This window comes from Sarcophilus harrisii, chromosome 2 (assembly GCF_902635505.1).
Source record: "Sarcophilus harrisii chromosome 2, mSarHar1.11, whole genome shotgun sequence".
In the NCBI taxonomy this organism is placed as follows: Eukaryota; Metazoa; Chordata; class Mammalia; order Dasyuromorphia; family Dasyuridae; genus Sarcophilus; species Sarcophilus harrisii.
Genome location: NC_045427.1, coordinates 622,064,229 through 622,087,228, shown reverse-complemented (window position 1 = coordinate 622,087,228; position 23,000 = coordinate 622,064,229). Strand labels below are relative to the sequence as shown.

The 23,000-nt window shown below is 38.9% G+C and overlaps 1 protein-coding gene across 2 annotated transcripts in view; it reads right to left on the bottom strand.

Moving 5' to 3' along the window:
- Nucleotides 1-929: 929 nt before the first annotated feature.
- The window catches only part of TMEM72 (transmembrane protein 72), a 55,090-nt gene continuing 33,019 nt past the window's right edge, over nucleotides 930-23,000 (bottom strand). Inside the window, exons 3-6 of one of the 2 annotated variants that reach the window (XM_023499898.2) lie at nucleotides 15,885-15,951; nucleotides 13,816-13,887; nucleotides 9,059-9,198; nucleotides 930-6,332 (exon numbers count right to left, since the gene is read on the bottom strand). In XM_023499898.2, the coding sequence (XP_023355666.2) occupies nucleotides 5,866-6,332; nucleotides 9,059-9,198; nucleotides 13,816-13,887; nucleotides 15,885-15,951 (746 nt within the window). In that variant the 3' untranslated portion in view covers nucleotides 930-5,865. The remainder of the gene's footprint in view (nucleotides 6,333-9,058; nucleotides 9,199-13,815; nucleotides 13,888-15,884; nucleotides 15,952-23,000) is intronic. The other variant, XM_031956670.1, reaches the window with a different exon arrangement.

Sequence of the window (23,000 nt, the reverse complement as noted above, 5' to 3'; positions counted from 1 at the left end):
AAATGGGGATAATCATAGCATCCACCCCCCAGGTTTGTTTTGAGGATCCAATGACATAATCTTTATAGTGACTTGAGTCCATCTCCCAAATGGACCTTACTTTCAGAAAATAAGATGGTTGGAATAAGTAATATTTCCAAGGTCCCTTTTCCTATCAAATCCTATGATTGTTATTATTATTTTTGGACAGGATATATAATTTCATCAGTTTAATAAATTCTTGATGAGAAAATGGGTGCTAGATTACTACCACTGAAAGGCTGAAGGAGGTGCCTAGGTCCTTGAGAAGAGAGCTGGGTTTCCCAGGGTCACAGAACTGGTATGCACCTCATCTGAACCTAGATGACCCTGACTCTGAGACCGTTTTTCTACGGACCATGCAGCCTCTCAGAACTGGGTCCTTTAATTCACTCACAGAATGCTAAAAATGCAACTTAGTTAAAGGTGTGTAGTTAGTTACATGTTTTAACAAGCAGATCTGGAAAAAAAAATGTGTATACACACACACTTTTAAGTTTAATGAGAAAAATTAACATTTTCTTCATCATTTTCTTAAGGCTAGAGACAATCAACAAGATTTGTGGCATTTGTTGCATCAAGTCCAGATCTGTTGCTTTCATTGATTTCCAAGATGTAAATGTTTCTACTAAACATTTAACAATTGGCTCCCAAATAGCTTCAGAACACTCCCAGCTCAGGATTCATGCCCTCCAATCTTCCCTTCTGACAAATGATGAAAATGTGACCTCTAGAGGTAAAATGATTTGCTGAAGGCAATAGAGTTGGGATTTGGTAGACTTAGATTAAAGCTTCCATCTCTTTGTTCTCAATATGCTGGGATTTCTACCACAAAACAGTTTTAACCCTTCTCATTTTGAAAAGCCTTGGCATAAAGATCAGTCTAACAAAACAATTAATTTAAACAGTGCTTTTATTATTTGATTTTTAAAAATTCTTTAAATTTATGTTTCCCATCCTTCTGAACAATCAACTGGGAACATGTCAGAGGCCAGCTGTGAGGGGTCATATGAGCCCTCTATCACTTAGGAAATTCCTGTTTACTTCTTCTGAACTGGGCCCTTCTCCCTTCAAATACCTTAGCATGAGGAAGATAATCATCCAGGCTTTCTGGTTCCCTGTTGATTTAAAGACTTTTCCAACAGCTGGAGGTTCAGGGTGAAGAGTTAATGGCCAGAGAGTTGTATTAGTTTGGAGGAAGGAAATTGCAATTAAGATTATATTCACAGAAGCTCAGAGGTCTTCATCTGGCTGGGTGTGGTTGTGTATGTGGGGGAGTGGTAAGGCCACAGATTTTCTTTTTACATTTGAATACACACAGAGAATTTATTTGAGAAATGTGAACATTGGGAAATAATGCCTGTTAAAGAATGAAATACATTATACACAGTTTAGAGGATTGTGATTTTGTGGAAAAGGTGACTTGGAATCACGAGATTTTAGTTTGAATTCCTACTTAACCTCCTTGTCTCAGTTTACTTCCCCTTAAAATGGAAGTGGTAATAATCTGTATAGTATCTTACTCTTAGAAAGTGCTTCTGATTGTCTTAATGTGGGAATTGGCTCTCAAGTGAGAGGACTTGGATTTGCATCTTGTCATTGATGTTTATTGTCTGTATTTGTTTGAGCCAGTTACTGACCTATCTTTAGGTTCTGTTAGTTTACCTGCAAAATGACCAGGTAGGACCAGAAGATCTTTGAAATTTCTCCCCATCCACGTGGTAATACTCTATTAAATAGAAAGTTAACAGGAGGGTCTGTGGTGATTGCTATACTTGAACAGAATGGACCACAGGAGAATCAGTCTTTGTAAAACCTGGTTTACAGATTGAAAGCATGAAACTGATAGCTGCCATTTATGTAGTCCTTTACATTTTATTAAGTAGGGAATCTTTCCCTAAACTCCTTGGAGAGAAAGCAATGGTCTTGGAATTCTGGAAATGTGCATTATTATTCTGGGCTAGGAAACAAGTCACAAGAATTCACTAAGTCTTGAATCTTTCAGCTAATGAGTGGGTAAAAAAAATGCCAATCTGCAGGACCATAAATTGACATTTTGTACACCCACAGCAGAATATATTAGCAAATCAACAAATGGAGGCAGGGGAAGAAGATGTAATAATAATAACCACCAGTCTTTATATAGCACTTTACGTTATTCTCACATCATATTCTTGCTACAACCTTGTAAAGTAAGTGCTGTAATTTTTCTCATTTTATAGATGAGAAAACTGAACTTGAGAGAGGTAGTGACATGCCTAGGGTCACATAACTATTAAGTCTCTTAGACTTGAGGCAGGATTATAAATTCAGGTCTTCTCTCTAAGACCCACATTTTATCTAGAAAGCCATCTAGACTAGAGCCACATGGGAAAGGAATTAGAACCAGTTTGTAGGTTCCTGTTTTAAATTTTCATCAACTAATGCAAAACTCAGCTTGTTGAAAGACCACAGATTCAGCCAGTACCCTCTCAATTCCAGCACCCCCAAATCCCCTTTGCCTCATCCTTATTACACTGTTGTCTATCTACCTTTTATGGATACCAATGAGCAATTCCACATCCACAAAGTGCCTTTGGCTTGTCAGCAAATACTTCCCTTTTCTGTGATGACTGTTCTGACCTTTTCTCTTGTGTTTCCAGGTTCGAGAAGATTCTGTCCCATGCAATTACTCATAGGCTTAAATCTGATAAACAGTCCCATTAAATCACCACTTCCCCTTTGATTTGGCAGCTAGGATCCATGTTTGGGAGTTCAGTTAAAAATGGATAAGATCACAGGTGTACAAGCAGGTGTTTTAAGGCTTTGTCTTAGTAGGTACTCAATAAATCTTGGCTATCACTTCATTGACATGGTTCAGGAAGTCAAACTATCTTGGAACTTGCCAATCTCCCATATGTTTTGTTACTGAAATTTTTTCCATTATAGATGCCAGCTCAGAGATGTACCCACAATCATTGTTTTTCAAGTGTTTATGAAAGCCTAGCAGGACAAATTGAAAATAACCTCCCTCCCCCACTGTAAGCCTTTCAAAGCCTCTGAATTCAGTTTCTCTTCAAGAAAGTCTGAACAACAACATGAGGCTAAACTAGTCCCTGGCTAAATTTAGTGGCAAAAACAAACACAGAAACACTGTTATGCAATTGGGTTCAATTGCTGGATGTCAGTAGCATCTAAATTTTGAGGGCTAGGGATAATAATCGATGTGTAGTTTCTTCAATATGAAGACCTCCTGGTTAAAGACTCTCTACTAATTCTATGCAATTTATAGCTTTCAAGAGTTGCCTAGGTTACTGAGAAATAAAATGACTTGCCCAGACTCACACAGGCAATTTACCTTTCAGAGGAATAATGAATTTGACTATTCCCAGTGGAGGTCCACCCTTCACCTACAATTCTTCTAGGCTCTTTTAAGTGCTTGAAATATGCATGCTTCTTGTGATCTATGATCACATCTCCAGAAAGACATTTTGTGATCCACTTTACTTTTGCTTTGACAGGACCTCCTTTGGAAATTTTCCCTGATAGGGACCTTCTGTGACAAGTGGCCCACTTCAAAGTTCATTCTACACACTCCTGAACTCCCATTTATGCTACCAGCAGCATTATAGTCAATTTTTTTCCTCTGTCAATATAGAACCTCATTATTAGGGAAAATGGAATTCCCACAGTCATTTGCACTATTTTCCTCTGAGATTAAACAAAGCTAGATGCATTTAGATTTGATTCCTGTGAATTTTATGAGAACTATAGAATTTAGAGCTGCAAGGGATAGTTAATCTCTGCCCTTCCTTTTAGTCGAAGAAACTGAAATTAAGAGGGGAGAGGACTTTCTTAAAATCATGAAGCTGAATAAAAACAAAGTTGCTATTAGATGTCTGGGCTTCAAACCAATGCTCTTTCCAGTTCTGAAGGATGGGAAGCTGGCCTTGGTCCAGGATACCTAAAACTAAAGAGGGCTCATGACCCTTCTGTACACCCCAAAGGAAACCTTAAGGAAAGTAGATTGGAGCAGGCAGCCTGGCAATCTCTGTCCCTCTGACACTCCTGCCCAATCTTTCTTTCCCTGAGCTCTCTCCCCAACTCCTCTGCTGTGTCTTGTCCCACGGACTTTCCATTACTCCCCTTCTCTCTTTTCACCTACTTTGCTCTTCCTCTTTCTCTTTACTTCTCCATTCTAGCTTAAAGAGACTAGGCTGGCCTGTTTTACTAAGGCTCTGTAGAAAGTGCAAATTAATAGAGCAAAAGAGAATTGTGGAAGAGTTTTTTTTGTTTCTCAAAAGCAAGTAAACTGCTTTTCACCACCTTAGATATACAATTGAAATGTTAATTACAAATTATTATTAAAGCAAAACTTCTCAGGCAATAATTTTTTATTTATGTATTTATTTTTGGAAGCAAGAGATGGATATGGGCCTGGTATCACAACTAATAGCTACCTGAGGCTATATTTGAACTCAAATGCTTCAGACTCCAGGGCCAGTGCTCTATCCTCTGGGCTACCTACCTGTAATGCATTGTTAATCAACGGGGTTAATTCTCTGGACTGATGAACTCATGAAAGACTCAATCTTTTATTTCCTTATGAATATTTATTAATGTCAGCTTTGTCCTCTAATCCAGGACTTGCTAGTAAGGCAAAGGATTCTTACAGGAGGAAGAGACTCATCACAGAATCATTGAAAGCTAGAATCAGAAATGACCTCCGAGGTGAAGCTCAATCCTTAAGCTTCCCAGAGGCCCCTCTGCAAAGAGCTTCTGTATAGTCTCTCTCTGTGTTGAACTTTGCTTGTTCAGTATGCTTAGGATTCATGTTCTGTGTCATGACATCCCAAACAATGAATTCCCAATGCTTTTTGTTCCTCTTAGATTTACTGAGTTCCCATATCTCTTTGGAAACTAGAAAAATATTCTCAGAATAACTGTGGAGGAAGTTTCCTGAGAAATGTTATGGAATTCTCATTCTCTCACTCAGACTCCCTTCCCCTACCACCCCCCCCCCCCCATTTAAAACTAATTATTGAGGTTTGTTCTTTTCTTGGGCCATCAAAGCCAATCGAATTTATCATCTGCTGGCCAACTTACAAAAGGAAATTTTTATGATATTTTCTTTATATTATCTTGTGGCATCAAAGAATACAGGAGATACCTAATAAATACTGATTCTAAATTCAACAAGATCATATGTCTTCTGTGCTGTTTTAAAGGCACATAGACTCCCTGATTTTATGAGATTTTATGAATCTCATATTTCTATGAATGAGAATTTTATGAAATTTTACTCTGACAGCTGAGACAAATGATCTTAGATGACCAATACGGGGGCTTCCCTTGACAGAGGGATTGAATATCATCTTGATCAGTGACACAAGGTAACAGACAGGGCTGTGTACAGTGCACAGGTTAAAAAAAGGTGGCATACAGCAAGGTAGTTCATTGTCAAATCAGTCTCTGGGCCCCATCCAGCAGTCCCTCTGTAGAGACAATGTCATTCTGTGCAATCCCCTTTTTTTGTGACATAGGTATAAAGGGCTTCTCTTGAAAAAATAAAAGCAAAACCAAAAACCTAGAATATAAAATTCTTGGAGACAGAAGAAATATTGTTCTACACATCAAGCGTTACTATGTCATTTTGTAGCATCTTCACTGAAGATTCTATGAGTTCCTGGGGGACTCTCGAAACTCAAATCCATGTTAGGTTTCATGAATTCCTTGGAGAGTCTTTGAAACTCAAAGGCTCTTAAAGGGGTGACAGCTTGAGGCTAGAAAGATTCTTTGGGAACCCCTAAGGGGTGGGTCCCCTTTCAGGCCCTTTGTGATGATTACTAGAAGATCTTTCAATGCTTTTCAAAACAAGCCTGTGGATACAAGGGAAGACATAAGGAGAGGAGCCTCTGGAGGGGGAATGATGGGTACAGTGTCAGAAGTGGTTTCCTCCGGGTCACTGTCCCTGTCATCCAGGTTCTCCGTGATAGAGGGGATGATTTTGACCACTTTCTCTTCGAAATGCACCTGCTTCTTTCCAGGCAACAAATCAGATGGCTCCAGAACCAGCTCCATCAATGTGTCTGGGGGCCTGGCAGGAGGAGACTTCTTGTTCCCCTTCAAAATACTTTTCATGTGACCAAAGAGGGAGGTTGGCCCTTCCCTGAAGGAGGTGTGAAAGGTATAAGTCTGCTCAGTATTCCCATAGCCTGTAGTGTTCACAGCACTAGCAGAGGGATCTGTATAGCTCTCTGGGGTGCAGCTAGTTTTGTTTTTCTTACGTTTACTCAGGAGAAAATATGCCAGGCCAGTGATGATTAGCATAGACCCTGAAAAAAGACAGTGAGTTTCAGCCACTCTGGAAATGGCACAGGGGAAAACCAAAACCCTTCTAAGAACAAACCCTCTAGTTCCCACCCCCACTTAGTGGCCATCCCCAAGGGCCCTCATTTGAAACTATTTCCCCTTAGAATGGGTACCTAGTAGTTTGGATTTCATCAAAAGAGAAACTTACCTGTCTTCATGCTGAGTTGAAAATAATACCCAGTGTGTATAAGGGATTTAATAGCTCACAATAGAGAGCATTGTCCCATTATCATCATCATTGATCATAGAAACTCACAATATAGACGAGAGCTCTTAACTTGGGATCCATGAACTTCAAAACAAATATTCTGTATTTGTAATACAGTAAATTCAATACAGTACATTCAATACAGTAAAAAATAACTGTATTGAATATAATTGGTTTCCTTTGTAATCCCATGTATTTTATTTGATGAACATAATTACATTATTCTAAGAAGGAGACCCATAAACTTCAACTGAATTGAAAGGGTTCCATGATACAAAAACAGGTTAAAAACTCTTAGTTTATTAAATGATTCCTCACTATAGAAGGATGGTGAGCTCTGGGGTGCAGCTAGCTTTGTTTTTCTTATGTTTATTCTTATTGGATAGAGAATTGACTTCCACTTGAGCTAAATCCTATTTCTAACAATATCCATATGACTTCAGGGAAATAATAATAATATGGAATAGTAATTCCATAGTAATAATAACATCCATTTCTAGAGAACTTTAAGGTTTATGAAATGATTTCCTCAACATCCTTTGGAGGTACTAATATCCCTTCAGGTATTAACTTTCTTTTTTTTTATTATAGCTTTTTATTTATAAGTTATATGCATGGGTAATTTTACAGCATTGACAAATGCCAAACCTTTTGTTCCAATTTTTCCTCTCCCTCCCCCATCCCCTCCTCCCATGGCAGGTTGACCTACACATGTTAAATATGTTAAAGTATAAATTAAATCAGGTATTAATTTTCAAAACCCCAAAGATCTAAGTTTAAATGCCATCTCTGACACATGCTAGTTGTGTGATCCTGGGAAAAGCACTGGACCTCTCATTATTTTAGGCTAATATTAATGACTATAAATTGCTGGAAAGGTGCTGACCTGTATCAGTCTAGCACGAGGTTTATTCACTAGAACTCTAGGCCCACAGAATAGTGTAAGAGATCATAGAGACTGTCTGTCTATTCCAGCTTTCTCATTCTGCTGCAGAGAAAATTGAGCTCTGGAGAGGTAAAATGGTTTCCTGAATGTTGCAGAATTGGTAAGCAACAGAACTGGGATTCAAATTCATTCACTAATTCAGTTATACCCAAACAGTTAGTAATGACAGAACTATAACTAGGGTCTAGCAGTTGGGGTTTGATCTCAGTGTGTTGACTTTTATAGGGAGTTGACACCATTCATATGTTAACAGGTAGAAGCAAAAAGTTTAGCACCTGGTCAATGTGAATAATTAGTAAAATAGGAAACTATGACTATGACCTTTTTCATTCAGTGGATACATTCTAGTTCAGCCCTCCCAACTCCTACTTAAACTCTTTCCAACAGAAACTTTCCAGTGTCCTGAAGTCTGATGGTCTCTATATGGTTTTGTGTTCTTGAGACTCTTTCTCTCAGACCCCCAACTGAATTTATATTAACAAGCTAATTTTACTGCTTCTTTGCATGTTAGAATTATGTCTCTGAGTAGTTACACATTAGATTGTTCCCCTCCTGGCTTAGAAGTAAAAGGATAAGTAAAAAGGGCCACTTATGTTTGGGATCATCCTGCTGCAAGGATTAGCCTTGTGTACTAGCTGACTTTCATACTCAGATGTGATAAAGGAAGAACTTGGTAATTAGTTTGTAAGCTCGTTAAGGGTAGAGACTGTCTTTTGTCTCTTTTTTGTAATCCCAGAGTTTATCATAGTGCCTGATACATAGTGGGTGCTTAATAAATGTTTATTGATTGATTGAAAAGATCACTGTATTTAGAACATGGCACTTGGATTAAATCTCATTTCTAACACTTAATATCCATATGACCTCAGGGAAATAATTTAACCTCCCTGGGACTCCCTTTCTTCATCTATAAATCTAAATTATTCCAGTTCTAAATCTACACACTATTGTTTTAAGAAACCTCTGTCTACATTTTAAATCAAACTGAAGGTCCTGACATAAGAGAACTTTCTGAGTTGACTACATGAAGACAAATCTCAAGGGTTATTAGTATCTAAAAGAATTGTTGACTAAAGTACTTTATAAGCTTCAAAGGGCTCTGGAAATAGAAATTTTTATTATTGTGGTGGTAGTGGTTGTTATGACTTTTTCAAACTTAATTTTTTTCCTGACTTCCTAAAAACATATATTCTAATGATTAACTTAATTTTGATAATTACCAAAACAGTTAAACCCTTTGAAAGATTAGGATCAATATTGAGTTAAAACTTCTACCCATCAAGATATTATTTTTATTTTTAAGCTCCCAGAGGACTCTGGGCTTCTTCATTAAGGAAGATGAGTCATTGCTAGGAATCCTCCATTTAGTTGGGATGATCCATACTGGCTCTCTCTATCCCCAGGGACCTCAGCCAATTAATCATGTAAAGACCCTGAACTGGAGAGCCCATGATGTTCAGGCCTTTGTCTTTTGAGAGCACTTTATTTGGTACTGTGTGTGTGATATCCCCATTGATCCCTGCCAATGGTCATACCTGGGATGGTCACATGCCAGACCAGCACTGGGTGCAGAAAACAGGCGACAGAAAGCAACACGTAGCCTAGGAATTTCTGGAAGCAGCCCAGTTTACAGGCCTTTTCCCACAAGACATAGGCCAAAGATTCTGGTTGACACCTGAGAAAAGACAAGTAGAAATAGGAGTGGTCAGGAAATGATGAAGCAAATAGCAAATGTGGAAGGAGAAGACAAAATATTGAGGGAAGAGAGTGGAGAAAGGGATAGGGGAGGTTAAAAAATAACCGAAAGTGGAAGAAACAGAAGTGAGGAAAATAGAAGAACAGAGAGACAGAAAAGAGAAGAGGGAAGAGGGGAAGGGAGGAAGGAAGAGGAGAGAGAAAAGAAGACAGAGGAAGGAAGGAGAAGAGGGGAGAGGAGAGGAGGAATGGAAAGAGAGAAGGGAAGGAGAGAGGAAGAGGAGAAGGGAAATAGAGAGATTAATCTGAGGTAGAGAGGTAGACACCACAATGGTGCCTTTAGGGGGAAAAAAAAATTTTTCTCTTTGCTGACACCTGGTGTTTGTGTGATTACTTAAACCATTCGATTGAATATTGCCCTCTGAATCAAATAATTTGCATCTTATTTAAGACCAGGGTTGGGTGACCTCTAGTGGCTAGGGAAAAAAAATAGACTACAATGTGAGGATCCAGGGAAACTGGAAATATCTACATTTCTGGCTGGCTAACCCTTTTCCCTTGTCCCTTTTCCCCTTGCACATATATCTGGAGACCCAAGAAACCATCATTATTATTGATATTATTGATCAATAATAATGTTTATCCCTCTAGGGAAGATGGTTGAAGCTGTCCCAGATATTGATCAATATTGAGAGAAGCACTGTGATTTAATTACTCCATAAACGAAACTCAGATTAATTTTCCTGATGGATTCTGGTTCTTTCTCTGTGACTCAATTTCCTATCTGTCAAATGATGCATTATAGTCCTAGACCTAACTGTTGCACAAATAAATGTGGTGAACAAAGGCTTATGGGAGTTGAAGCCTATGAAGAGAAATGAGGCATATAAAAAAAAAAACTCATAGTTTTTTGATACTATGAGATCTTTGGTTTATTTCCTTTCCTCCCCTTCCTTCTTATTTCACTACTTAGATGAACCTTATCACTCAGAGCATGGCAGCACGGAGTTGGGAAGGACCTTGAAAGTCATCTATTTGAAGTCAGTGTCAGAAGCAGTATTAAATCCAGGTCCTCTGACCATTTACACTTTTACACTGCATCCTACTTATCTGTAGCCATTCCAAAGTGCCTTATAATTAAGTCCCTATCTTGGGAGGCTTCTTTGCAATGAACAAAATACAATATTCACCAAAGAAACCACTAATCTTGGGCCTCTCAAAGTCCTTAGAGGTCATTTGTCCAACCTAATTTCCCATGCAGGAATCCCTCTAAGTAGCCCTGACAAGCATTCAAATAAGATCTAGGGCTGGAAAGGGATCTTAGAGGTCTTATTGTCCAGTATTCATTTTATAGATGTGAAAACTGGGGCATACGGAGGCTGAGGAATCTGTGTGCACTCCCACTGGTGGTAAATATCAGAGGCTAGATGCGACCCATTCCTCTTACTCCAACTGGAATACTTTCTAAACTCCCCTTCTGCATCCTCTGATCTTTGATATCTATCCAGTGAGTGAATTTATGCAGAGGTCTCCAAGATTTTTTAAAATTTGAATAGTCTATGATTGTAAATCACTTAATAGTGTACAACCTTTAAAATAATTTAGAATCACAGACTTGGCCAATCCCTTAACCGCTCTCTGCCTCAGTTTCCTTAGCTATAAAAACAGGATAATATATCATCTACCTCCCAGGGTCACTGTGAGGATCAAATTAAAAAATATTTGTAAAGCACAGAGTAGAGACCTAATAAATGCTTGTTCCCATCCCTTCCTTACTAACATTCCCTGAGCCTCTCTGGGTTCGTTTGTAAGATGAGGAGAGTTATATGTCTAAAAACAACTTCTGAAGAAGATTTGTGAGGAAAATGCTTTGTAAATAATAACACACTATAAAAAGTGAGATCTGTTATCATTTTGAAAACTCTTAGAGAGATATAACTCACTATGTCTCTCACTAGGTCCAGATGAGACCTGCTGTGGTCTAATATAATTTTTGGTCTAACATGAGTTTTGGTCCTTTGCTGGTATGATCCCTCTTGACCAGCCACTCTGGGCATCATTGTCTGTATGGATTGTGGGAGTTAATAGGGCGAAGACTCATAAGTGGGTTAACATCAGTAATTCCCCATTCATTAATTGAGAAGAAGCTATTTTTTTTTCCCTCCTAAAGGATTCAAAGAAAGCAGACAAAGGGAGGCCAGGAACTGATATACTCAATCAGAAAAGCTAAAGGATAAAGGGGCTAGGCTCTCAAACACACAGACTGCCTGACAAGAATACATCTGGGGACACTTAGGTAATACAGTGGATAGAGCACCAGCGCTGAAGTCAGGAGGACCTGAGTTCAAATATGGCCTCAGACACTTAACACTTCCTGGCTGTGTGACCCTGGGCAAGTCACAACCCCAATTGCCTCAGTAAGAAAATAAAATTAAATAAATTACACATTGAAAAAGAATGCCTCTGGAGACTTAGGCCACAATTCCAACTCTATCATTTAATACCATTTAATTTTGGACAACCCAGTATAATCCAACAAGCATTTATTAAGTACCTGCTTCACATTCAATGTATGATGCTAAAACTTCTGAAGGTAACTTAAACCTTTCCAGGTACTGCATACTTGGTTACCAACAGAAAGTTATAACTTAAACTAAGGCAACATCTGAGTTGGTAACTCAGCAGGAAGTAGTATGGAATAATGGAGTAAACTCTGGACAGTGCAGTCATAAGACTTAGACTGCCATTCCAGTTTTCTTTCTGCATGTCCTTAAATAAACTACTTTACATCTCTGGACCTCTGCTCCTTCATTTTTAAATTTTAATTTATCGTTATTTTTTCAATGAGCAAAACTTTTTCTATTTTGTCTCTTCTCATTGAGAGAAAGAGTAAAAAGAAAGAAAAAAAAATTGCCCAGTTTAAAAAAAATCAAATTTCCATATTGCAGTTTACTTAATAGCAATCATGGTCTTCCCAGAAGAGTCTCATATTTCTCAGTTTGCACCCTGTGACTATCACTTTTCTGTCAAAAGATAGGTAGCATGTTTTATGTGCCTTCATTTCTTAAATAAAGGGATTGGATTAGGTATCCTCATATATCCCTCTCAGCTAGCTATCACTGACCTTAAATCTAGGACCCTAAAAATCTCAGGCACTCTATCCAAATTTTCCCAAGCTATCGATGTCTCTGACTTGCCAGATGTACTTCTTTCAGTCTACTATTCTCTAGAGAAAACAGAGTAATCAGTGTCTCTAGCAAAGCCCAGCCTGATGGCTCTGATTCCTTTGGGGAAAAGAAATATGGGGAAGCATGATTGCTATTAAGTAAACCGCAATTTATCCATTTCAGTGGCCTGTTTGACTGTATAACTGTCTAAATGGTTGAAGGGGTCATTGGGCCCTGAGATGGGGGGCAAAATCTGTGGCCTGTTTTCCTCCATTGTTTTCAGGACTGAAATATTTTTCAACCTTAGATGAGATATCTTGGTAAAGAGTCGAGTAGCTGGTACCTTCAACATCTGTGAAGAAGGAAGAATTTGGGGTTTAAGTACCTGTAATATTACCTCCTCCTCCATGGGCCTCAGTTTTCTTATCTGTAAAATAGGTCTAACGTTGATTTATGAACTATAATCTATGATAACCTCATAGGGGAAAGCACTGAGCAGAGGCTTTCTGCCTCCTTCTCTCTCCCCTCTACTTTATTGAATTCCCCAGTGTCCTTTAGGGCTCATCCCAAAGGTCACTTTCTACATGAGCTTTGAGCTCCCAATTACTAGGGCCAATACTTTCCAGAAGTTATTTTGTATTTATTCTATATATATTTATATGATTATATGATTTTCCCATAATAGAATATAAGCTTCTCGAGGTCAGGGCCAAAATAGCTAGCACAAAACCTGGCCTAGAATGGATGGTTAACAAATGTTTGCTGATTGATAATAATATTAGTCATCAACTTGCTTATCAAATTACAATAGACTTTCATATGTATGATGTCATCGAATCTTCCCAATAACCTGTGAAGTAGGTTGTACAAGCATCATTAGCTACAATTTACAAAAGAGGAAACTCAGGTTCAAAGATATTTAAATGACTTGAATAGTAGCTTGTGATACTGTGTGTCTAAGATGAGACTGAAAACCAGATCTTCTGATCCTAGGGGCTAATATTCTTTTAAAAAAGAAAAAGGCCTTAAATTTTTTAAATGGGGAGCTTATTTATTGTAGCACCTTAATTTCCAAATCTCTCTTTTCCCCCTCTTCTATCCAATGTGAAATGTCTTGTAACAGTAAAAAGAAAAAAAAAAGCAGATCAGTCAAACTGAAGCAAATTTCTGATTCTAATAGTAGATGCATGAATGTGAAACCATGGGTCACATGCAAAAGGAGAGACATTTATCTTCTCATATCTGTTGCAGGGTCATTTTAACCTCCAGGATTGGCCCCTCTGCACCATATTGCGCCTCCAGGAGTGGGAGACTTTCTAGGTTCACTTAGTACCAGAAATGTATCTGAGATGGTTTTGCTTTGCTCTTCCCCTTTGTCACTTCCTTTATACCCAGCCCTCAGCCTCTGGGAAAGCATGGAAAGTACTCACCTGAAGCAGAGTGAAAGCAGCTTAGCTACAAAGTAGGACCCTTCACATATGGAGACTGCAGTCCCGGAAAACCTAAAGAATGGACACTGGTTAGAGGCAGCATACCCAATGGTCCTCCCTTTCCCCCTCCCTGACTTTTACAGGTTGTTCTTTTAATCATTGATTTCTGATGTCCCAATAAATCAATTGTCTATACATATTTCAGGCACTCCTCTGGGCGTGGGTTTTTATTCCTTCAATTTTTCAACAGGAGCTTGTTGAGCAGCCTTTGAGTAAGCTCTGTAGGTAATGTGGAGATAAATTAGACATGGCCCTTACTCTTGCTTATCTAATTTAACACAATGTATTATTAGCCAGGAGACAGCTAATGGCTCAGTGGATTGGCACCAGGCCTGAAGTTAGGAAGATCTGAATTCAAATCCAACCTCAGATACTTACTAGCTATATGACTCTGGACAAGTCACTTAGCCTATGTTTGCCTTAATCCACTGGAAAAGGAAATGGCAAACCACTCCAGTATCTTTGTCAGGAAAACTCAGTGGATAGAGCGGCATACTATGGTCCATAAGGTCATGAAGAATGGGCACTGAACAACAAATTATTAGTAAATGTAGACTGCCCTTTCTCCCCAAATCTGGCTAGTAAAAACCTGGATTCTACCTACAGTAACTATGAATGTGTGTGTGTATGTGTGTGTGTGTGTGTGTGTGTGTGTGTATAATATCTACACACATGAATATTTATACATAAAAAAGTTTTCTATCTCTTTTTTTTTTGGTCTTTTTTCCCCTGGTTTTATGGGTGTCCAATGAATTCATCACTCAGTGTCAAGCTTACTGGTGACAAATCTCTCTTTTTCAGGCAGCGAGGTAGTTCAATGGAAAGAGTACTGCACTTAAAGGCAGGAAAACTATAGGCCTGGAGTTGGACAGGTCTGAGATCAAATTTGACCCCACCTATATTAGTTTTATGATTCCTGGGCAAGTTTTATGAACCCTGGGACCTCAGTCTCCATTTCTTCAACTGCTAAATGGGGATCGCAATAGCACTTTCTTCCCAAAGTTGTTTTGACACTATTTTTAAAGGGCTTAACATGGTACCTGGCATGTAGGAGGTAGTTAATAAATACTTGCTCCCTTCCCTACCCTCACTTTGATTGAAAGCAGATAGTTTGTTCACAGAATGATATAGTTAGAACTGAAAAGGATTTTCAAAGTCTAATCCTCTTTTTTTTTTAAAAAGTTTTATAATGAATAATTTTATAATTTATAATTGAAGAATTTGAGGTCATACAGGAGGTAAAGAACAGGTACAGGAAGCCTCTGAATCTAAAAGCATCACTGTCGCCAGTGTAGTAACTGACACTTCTGATAGCCTTTCAATCCTGGTAGAAGCTTATGGTCCTTTAGCACAATATTCAAGAATTTTCATCACACCATAATGAAGCATCCTAGAAGGACCTAGTATCCTGGTAGGTAAGAGAACAACTCTGGATGTCTTTGGGAAAAACAAACAAAAACTAAATTATAATCATCACTATCCATAGCAATAATAGCAACAGCAACTCGTATTTCTGGAGGACTTTTCCATTTACAAAGTGCTTTCTCTAACCTTGTGAGCTGGTTGGTGCAATAATTGGTATTTTATTTTTGCAGATGAGGATACTGAGACTCATAATGGAAGAATCAGTAACCCAAGACCACTGGGTTCCTGGGATAATTTGACAGTTTGATATTAGATAGTAAATAGTTGTTCAGAAGAGTTGGTTAAAGTAGAACTAACTATAAAGTACCCTATTGAAGTCCTTTATAAGGTTATAATCCTTTGAAAAGGTTATAATCCTTTATAAGGTGACTTGGGACTTGACTGGGGTGGGAGAGAGGATACATAAATTAAAAAAAAAATAAGTGCCCACTGTGTGCCAAGCACAATGCTCAATTTTACAGCTATTTGACTTTCTGGGTCTCCTTCATTGGTCTCCTCCACATAAAGTTAAATACAAAGAATAATGATTTATTATTGTTTAAAATAGAGATAGACAGAGATTGATATCTTATTAGTGTACTTACAGAAGATAGAAAGCCAGGCTTTTGAATTGTCCTCGGAGTAAAGTTTCAACGCCCACACCGATTAGCACTGGAAACAGAAGAAGCATGGTGGGGAAGAGGCAGGAGAATGGCTTCATGCTTAATATAGACTTAAATACAATATCTCATTGATCTCAGGAGAAGACCTGAATGTTTATTTATTATGAATAATTCTAGATGTTTATCCATATGCATCAAAACTCTATAGCTGAATCTATCTTTTTTTTTTTTTTTGCTGAGGCAATTGGGGTTAAGTGAATTGCCCAGGGTCACATAGCTAGGAAGTATTAAGTATCTGAGGTTAGATTTGAACTCAGGTCCTTCTGACTTCAGGGCCAACACTGAATCTATTTTAAAGCCCTTGTTGCTGGTGCTCTTCTCCTGCCATCTTTACTCTGATAGCATTGCTTCATCCATATGGAAACTAGGCCGTCCCTCCATTTCTTTCTCACTCCTTTCTATGGTCTCAATGGAGAGTCTTCCTCCTATAGAGCACTGCTTGGCTCAGAGTGAATGTAAATAGCAATTTTCTGTGTTGGCCAGAAACTAGAGCATCTTCCCTTCCAGATTGATTCTGGTCATTGTCTGCCTCTTTTCTTACCTAGCTTAATCATTGCCTCAGTCAAAATGAGACCTGTTGAAGATCTTAGCTTAAAAAGGTCAAGGTCTTTCATTGCCTCCAGAGCCATCTCCAGTCATCCTGATCTATGTCTTACCACTGAACCAGATGGCTCTGGAGGAGAAAGTGAGGCAGGTGACCTTGCACCCCTCCCCTCAAGTCAATCCAATTCACTTGCATGTCATGGCATCCCCTTCCTGAAGTCAAGTTCTTCTTCAAGAACCAAGGACAAACTAGGAGTCTAGTCTTCTTCCATTAGAATGTAATCTCCTTGAGACTTACACAAACTGATGATGAGTGAAACGAGCAGGGCCAGGAGACTATTATATACTTCAACAACAATACTATATGATGACCAATTCTGATGGACCTGGCCATCTTCAGCAATGAGATGAACCAAATCAGTTCCAATAGACCAGTAATGAATTGAACCAGCTACACCCAGCGAAAGAACTCTGGGAGATGACTATGAACCACTACATTGAATTTCCAATCCCTCTATTTTTGCCCACCTGCATTTTTGATTTCCTTCACAGGCTAATTATACAATATTTCAGAGTCCGATTCTTTTTGTACAGCAAAATAACAGTTTGGTCATGTATACTTATTGTGTATCTAATTTATATTTTAATATATTTAATATCTTCTGATCATCCTGCCATCTGGGGGAGGGGATGGGGGGGAAGGAGGGGGAAAATTAAAACAAGAGGTTTGGCAATTGTCAATGCTGTAAAGTTACCCATACATATAACCTGTAAATAAAAGTTTATTTTAAAAAAATTCTTGTATTTTAAGAATATAATCTCCTTGTGGGTAGGGATTGTACACATCCCTAGTCTTAGCACAGTGTTCCACTCAAGTAAGTGCTTTGTAAATGCTCCTCCTACCCCATTTCCTGGGTTGAATTTTTTCAAAGGAAAATCAAGGATTCAAATGACTTGCTTAGAGACTGACAAAAGCCCTTTGGAAGAGGGCCCATTCTCAAGGCAAAATAAAGGCAAGTTTGGTAAGAGTAGTGTGTCCTAGACTCCTCTGCTGAGAATATAAAAACTGAGAGTACTCTAATGCAACCCTCCATGGCTAACTTAGGCTATAAACACGGTTACATGTTGAACTCACAGATACTCTTTTTATTTCATTTCATTTTTTGAGATCAGACTATATAATAACATGTTCTCACCTACTAACAGTTTCCTGATATAAATGCCTGGGATTATATTAATTTTCAAGTAAAGGTTCAAAGTGAATTGAGTGTGTGTGTGTGTGTGTGTGTGTGTGTGTGTAGGTGAGAAATTCATGGGATGCAAATCTCTGGAAGTTCCCTCTAGTTCCCTGTGGTCTCCAGATGTGCTTAATTGTTCTCAGCAAGATGATGGCTTTTTTCTATCGTCCCTACTATGTAGACAATATAATCCTCCTTCTCAGTGGATTTCTTATGGAGAGTTTCAGGTATTTGGAAATAAACTCATTCCTTTCAAAACACAAAGGAAGAAGGTAATTTTCTTCCTCAATAATGATGCTTGCAAAGGCACAGTTTGAAAATTTTTGATGAGAATGTTCCAATTTTATACTGATGTGACATAGATGTGAGTCTAGTTAATACAGGATATGAAAGACAAGCCAAGATACTGGATAGAATTAAGCTAGAATTAATGAAATTAATTAATTAGAATTCACGAATTTATTGAATTAATGAAATTAGGATTCATTAGAATTCTATGAAATTCTAGAATTTCATAGAATTAAGGAAAAACTTTTAAAAAGTTAAAGCATATTTAATGGAATCTATTTCTGTAGATTTGCAAAAGCTACACCTGCAGAAACTTGGCAACTCATCCTGCCGGTTGTTTTCTCTGCCACAGCCCCACCCTGGGTCCCTTGGGCATGGCTACCTGAAAGCAAGCTCCCTGGTCCTCTCCTCCCCCCACCAGGCCTCTGTGCTTCAGAGCCCCAATCTGTGGGTTTGTATTTAGTCCCTTCTCACTTTCCCTTTCACTTTTCCTGTTGGGAATCTTGAAGCTTCTCCAAGGTTCCCATTCCCTGCCCTACTCCTTCAAGACTTTGCCCTTGGCCCAGGAATATAACTTGGAAAGGATGTGGTTGTAGTCTTTTTGAACAGGGATCCTGATTCAGTCAGAGGACCTTGTTTTAAATCTTCATCCTGCTACTTATTTACTGTGTCACCTTGTCTCTGAGCTTCCATTTCCAATTTATAAAATGACAGTCGGGCTCAGTTGTTTCTAAGGTCTTTTGCAACTTGAAATCACAGATCTTAGAGCACTTTCTCTCTAACCTCTTAGTGGATCAGGTGTCTGAACTTGCTGGGGAGCGAATTTCTCCTCACGTGACACCTGCTTTTAGCCTTAAGGTCCAAAGAGGCAGGCAATTCCCTGGCAGATGTGGGACTTTGAACAAAATGGCTGGTCTGAATCATTTGTCTGCCAGGTTATGAGGGCCGGCTGGGGAGATCTGCAGGCTCTGTGAGTCCCTTTTCTCTGTAGGAAGCTGGTTGTCAGTCAGCGAACATTCATTAAGCCATTATTGTGTGCCAGAAAAGTAGGGGGGAGGGTAAAAAGAAAGAGGAAAACATGGCTCTTGTCCTCTGGGAATTCACAGTCTACTTACTGGGAGAGACAACACTATTCAGGATGTATACAGAGGAAATGGAAGGCAATCTCAGAGGAAGTAAGGGAGGGAGGAGGAAGAAGCCTCTGTGGGGAAGATAGAATTTGAACAGTCTTGAAAGAAGCCAGGAAATAGAGGTGAGGAGGGAAGGACATTCCAAGCATCACTAAAAAGGCACAAAGTTAAGAGATGGAGTGTTACATGCAAGAGACATCCAGAAAGTCAGTGTGGCTGGATGGCAGAGAGTATAGAAGAAACGAAAATGTAAGAAGACTGGAAAGATAGGGAGGGCCCAGGTTGTGATGACTGCATATTTTAAAATCAGCCAGAGTCAGGAATTCAGGTTAAGGGAAAATCTTCAATCTTTATTCTCAGTAGAGGTGAAGAAGGATCTTAGGTGAAGGGGGATCGGAGGTGAAGGGGCGATCACGATTGCAATGTTTGCAGCTGCAACAGGAACCTAGCCAGCAGTCTCTCCCCACCTCTCTTTCTGCCCTCTGCCTCCACCCACCAAAATTGTCATTTCCTATACAACACATCAGGACTTGCACAAAGAGTGGGTGGGGGCCATCTTTCTCCAAGCATATATATCAATAGAGTATGGTCCAATTACTATTTAGCCTCACATGCTTGGGATCTCAGTGCATCAACTCGAGCTTCAGCCCCATTACACAGGTTGTGAAAGACATTAAACAGATCAAAGAGAGACATCATTTTATATTTGATTTTGGAAGTAATAGGGAGCCACTGCAGTATACTGAGTGAGGAAGGAGGGTGTTGGCAGTGACATGACAACATTGTATTTTAGGAAAATCACTTTGGTTGTAAGATAAGAGAGCAAATACTGGCATTATGCATCCTATAACCCATTTAATTAATAGTTGGTTTTGTAGTTTTGCCTTGGTGATTATAGAATATGACATTAAGAATGGAGTGCATGCAAGACTGGTTGACATAATGGGCAGAATTCTAGAATTGGGCTGTTGGATCATTGACCCTCAAACAGGGAACTTGGCAGATTGATGGCAGAGGATTCGGTATGGCAATGTAGAAGCTATTATCTTAGTGCATTGTAGCTACCTACTGGGGGCACCCATGGAGAACAACTTGAAAGAGTAGAGGAGATAGTTATTTAGAAGCAGTGTTATTAAATTAGGGAAGAAATTACTTCCCGGAGCTTTAGTTTCTTTACTGTAAAATGAAGGGCTTTTTCAAATTCTGGATGTTTTTCTTGAAAGCACTTTTTGCAGACCCTCTGTAAAAGTCATTGTGTCCTGACAGCTGAAAGAGATCTTTGGGATTAAGATTTCAAGACTAAACATCCAATTGGAATCTAAAAAAGCATGTTTTCTTTTGATAAGCAATTTTCCCCCTTGGTATAGGTTTGAAGTAAGAAGTGAACCCAAAAGGGAAGACATAGTACTTCCTTCCTTTTCTGGCCCCATCTTTAGAAGGTGGAATACATGTCTAACATCAGCCACAACTTTTCTTTCTTTCTTTTTTTTTTGTTGGACACTTTCTTTTCAATAATCACTCTCCTACAGAGAGCTTGCCCTGCACATGGAAAGGGATGAGTAAGGTCACATGTCCTAATAGCCCAACTTTGTCCCAGAAAGCAAAATAATCCTTTGACTTTTTTTTTAGCCTGAAGAAAAACCCAGATTCAAAATAGTTGTATCTTTTGGGAAGTTTATATGAAATCTATAAATCAAAATCCTAAGATTCTTTCTCTTTTTTCCCAGCCTCCAGCATGGCATTCTGTGGGATCAGGACTTTCCTAGACCTGACCTGTTTGATTCCCAATATTCAAACCTCCTTACTCCACTTCCCTACCCCGACACCTCCCAGACCCATTCACAAAAAAGATAGAGCACACATTGTTGTGCCACAGTTCTCTTTTATTATTTTGACTCAGTTTCCCTAAATTGACCTGCCTTGGTTTCCCTAATTGTTCTGCCTCAGTTTATAATTGTTCTGCTCAATCCTACAAAACTACCTCTCCCTCTTACTCATCAGAATATTTGATAAGGATAAAATATCTTATATTTTAGAACATTAGAATGCTTCTCCCCATCCCAAGCTATCAGAATATCATATACCCTCTTACCAAGATGCCTCTCCCCATCTCCAGGGTGCCTCCCCCCATTATATCATCCCCATCTCTGGTGGCTCACCTCACCCTGTCAGAGTCCCGTTCCTGCTCTCAGCACCTGACTCCGCCCGTACCTTGGTCTACTCCCTGTGTCTGAGCCACTTGTATATATGTCATTGAGAACTCAGATTGTTTGCTGCATTCTTGGAGACGAGAGTCTCATTCAACCCTGGGACCAAACCATGGATCCATTTGGTCCCAGTAAATCTCTCCCTTTCAAATAAAATATTAAATACTCTCTGATCTCTATCTTGTCTTAGTTTCAGCATTACAAAATCAACAGCAATTAGATAAATCAATTTATCTAGCCAAGTTAATGTCAACCCATCCTTCAAATCCTTTGCTCTTTCAAACTCTTTGTTTTTTCCACTCCATCATTCCAATTCTTGTGTTACCTTCAAAAGTCATTTTTCTTTTATGGATCTAAATAATCTCATCTATTAAATGAGGGGAATACCATTTGTTTTCAAGGAGAAATATCTATGATACGTTGGGCTCACTTTGCCAATACACATTATTAGCAAAGTTGAAAAAAAAATCTCAAAATCATAGTAGTCTCCTGTTTGAGAATTCTAGGGTGGAGTATCCTTAATGAAGGGGAGTAGGATGTTTGGAATAGCTATTGTGAGACATATTAGGAAACCAAGAAAATCTCAAGTAGCTGGGGGCCCGGTTATTGGGCAGCATGAATTTGGAATTGGTTTGGGTCTTTTTTTTTTTTTTATCGGCAATGTACTTACTGTGATTTCAATAGTGCCCAAAGTCTAGACAGTGGGGGTGACTTTGATAAAGACATAAGGGAGTTTAAGATGAGGGTGAGAGTGAGAGAATCATCAAAATAGCTATCCATGGAGTCTCAGCTGGACAGGGAATCAAGTGGCATTATTTTTTGTTGGCATTTGTTTTCAGTGTCTCTATGTCTGGTTTTCCTCCAAAGGTCAAGGTGATCCCTTGCTCCAAAGAATACTACCTACCCTCCCCTACCTCACTGTCTTTTTTTCCATCCTCTGTCCAGGATAGGATCATTGTGTACTATTATGCTACTTTTTTGTAAGGATCTAAAGATCTTTTATGTAGTTGGTAAACAGAATCACCAGGAAGACAAAGGACTGCCTTTTTCTATTGCTGAAATCCAGCCTTTTGAATGGTAGTTCACTGCTTCTTAGATAGAACTTTAGGAACACTACACCTTAGTTTTCAGGGCAAATGATTGGAGAATTTCCATATTTCTGAGAAAGGTGAATAGGAGCTGAGATTCACTGATGGAGGGATATAGATTTCCCTTTTTTGTTTATTAATGAATGGATTCAATTCCTTCCTTGTTCTCCAGGCAAAGAAGAGCTTCCTTTATCCCCTTCTGACTTTTTCCTTCTAAGCACAGATGAAAAGAAAAAAATGGACCAGTGCCCCTCAAGGGTCATACTGCCTTTGGAAATCTTCTATTCATTCTTTTAAGTGGAATTCAGGGAGTAGACTAGAAAAAGGGACTACTGAAAATATGAGGAATACTTTATCGCTGGCCATCTCAGGCCAGTGTCCTCAGGGTCATGCTAATCAAGGTTTCTATAGTCAGGGGAGCTACCAAATGTAAGTGATGTCAGAGTTTTATCTGGAATAGTCCCTGTAAATCTGAATAAACCGAGAACATAAAAGGTAGGAGCAAACCATTTGGAACCCATAACACAGATTAATTTGAAAACTA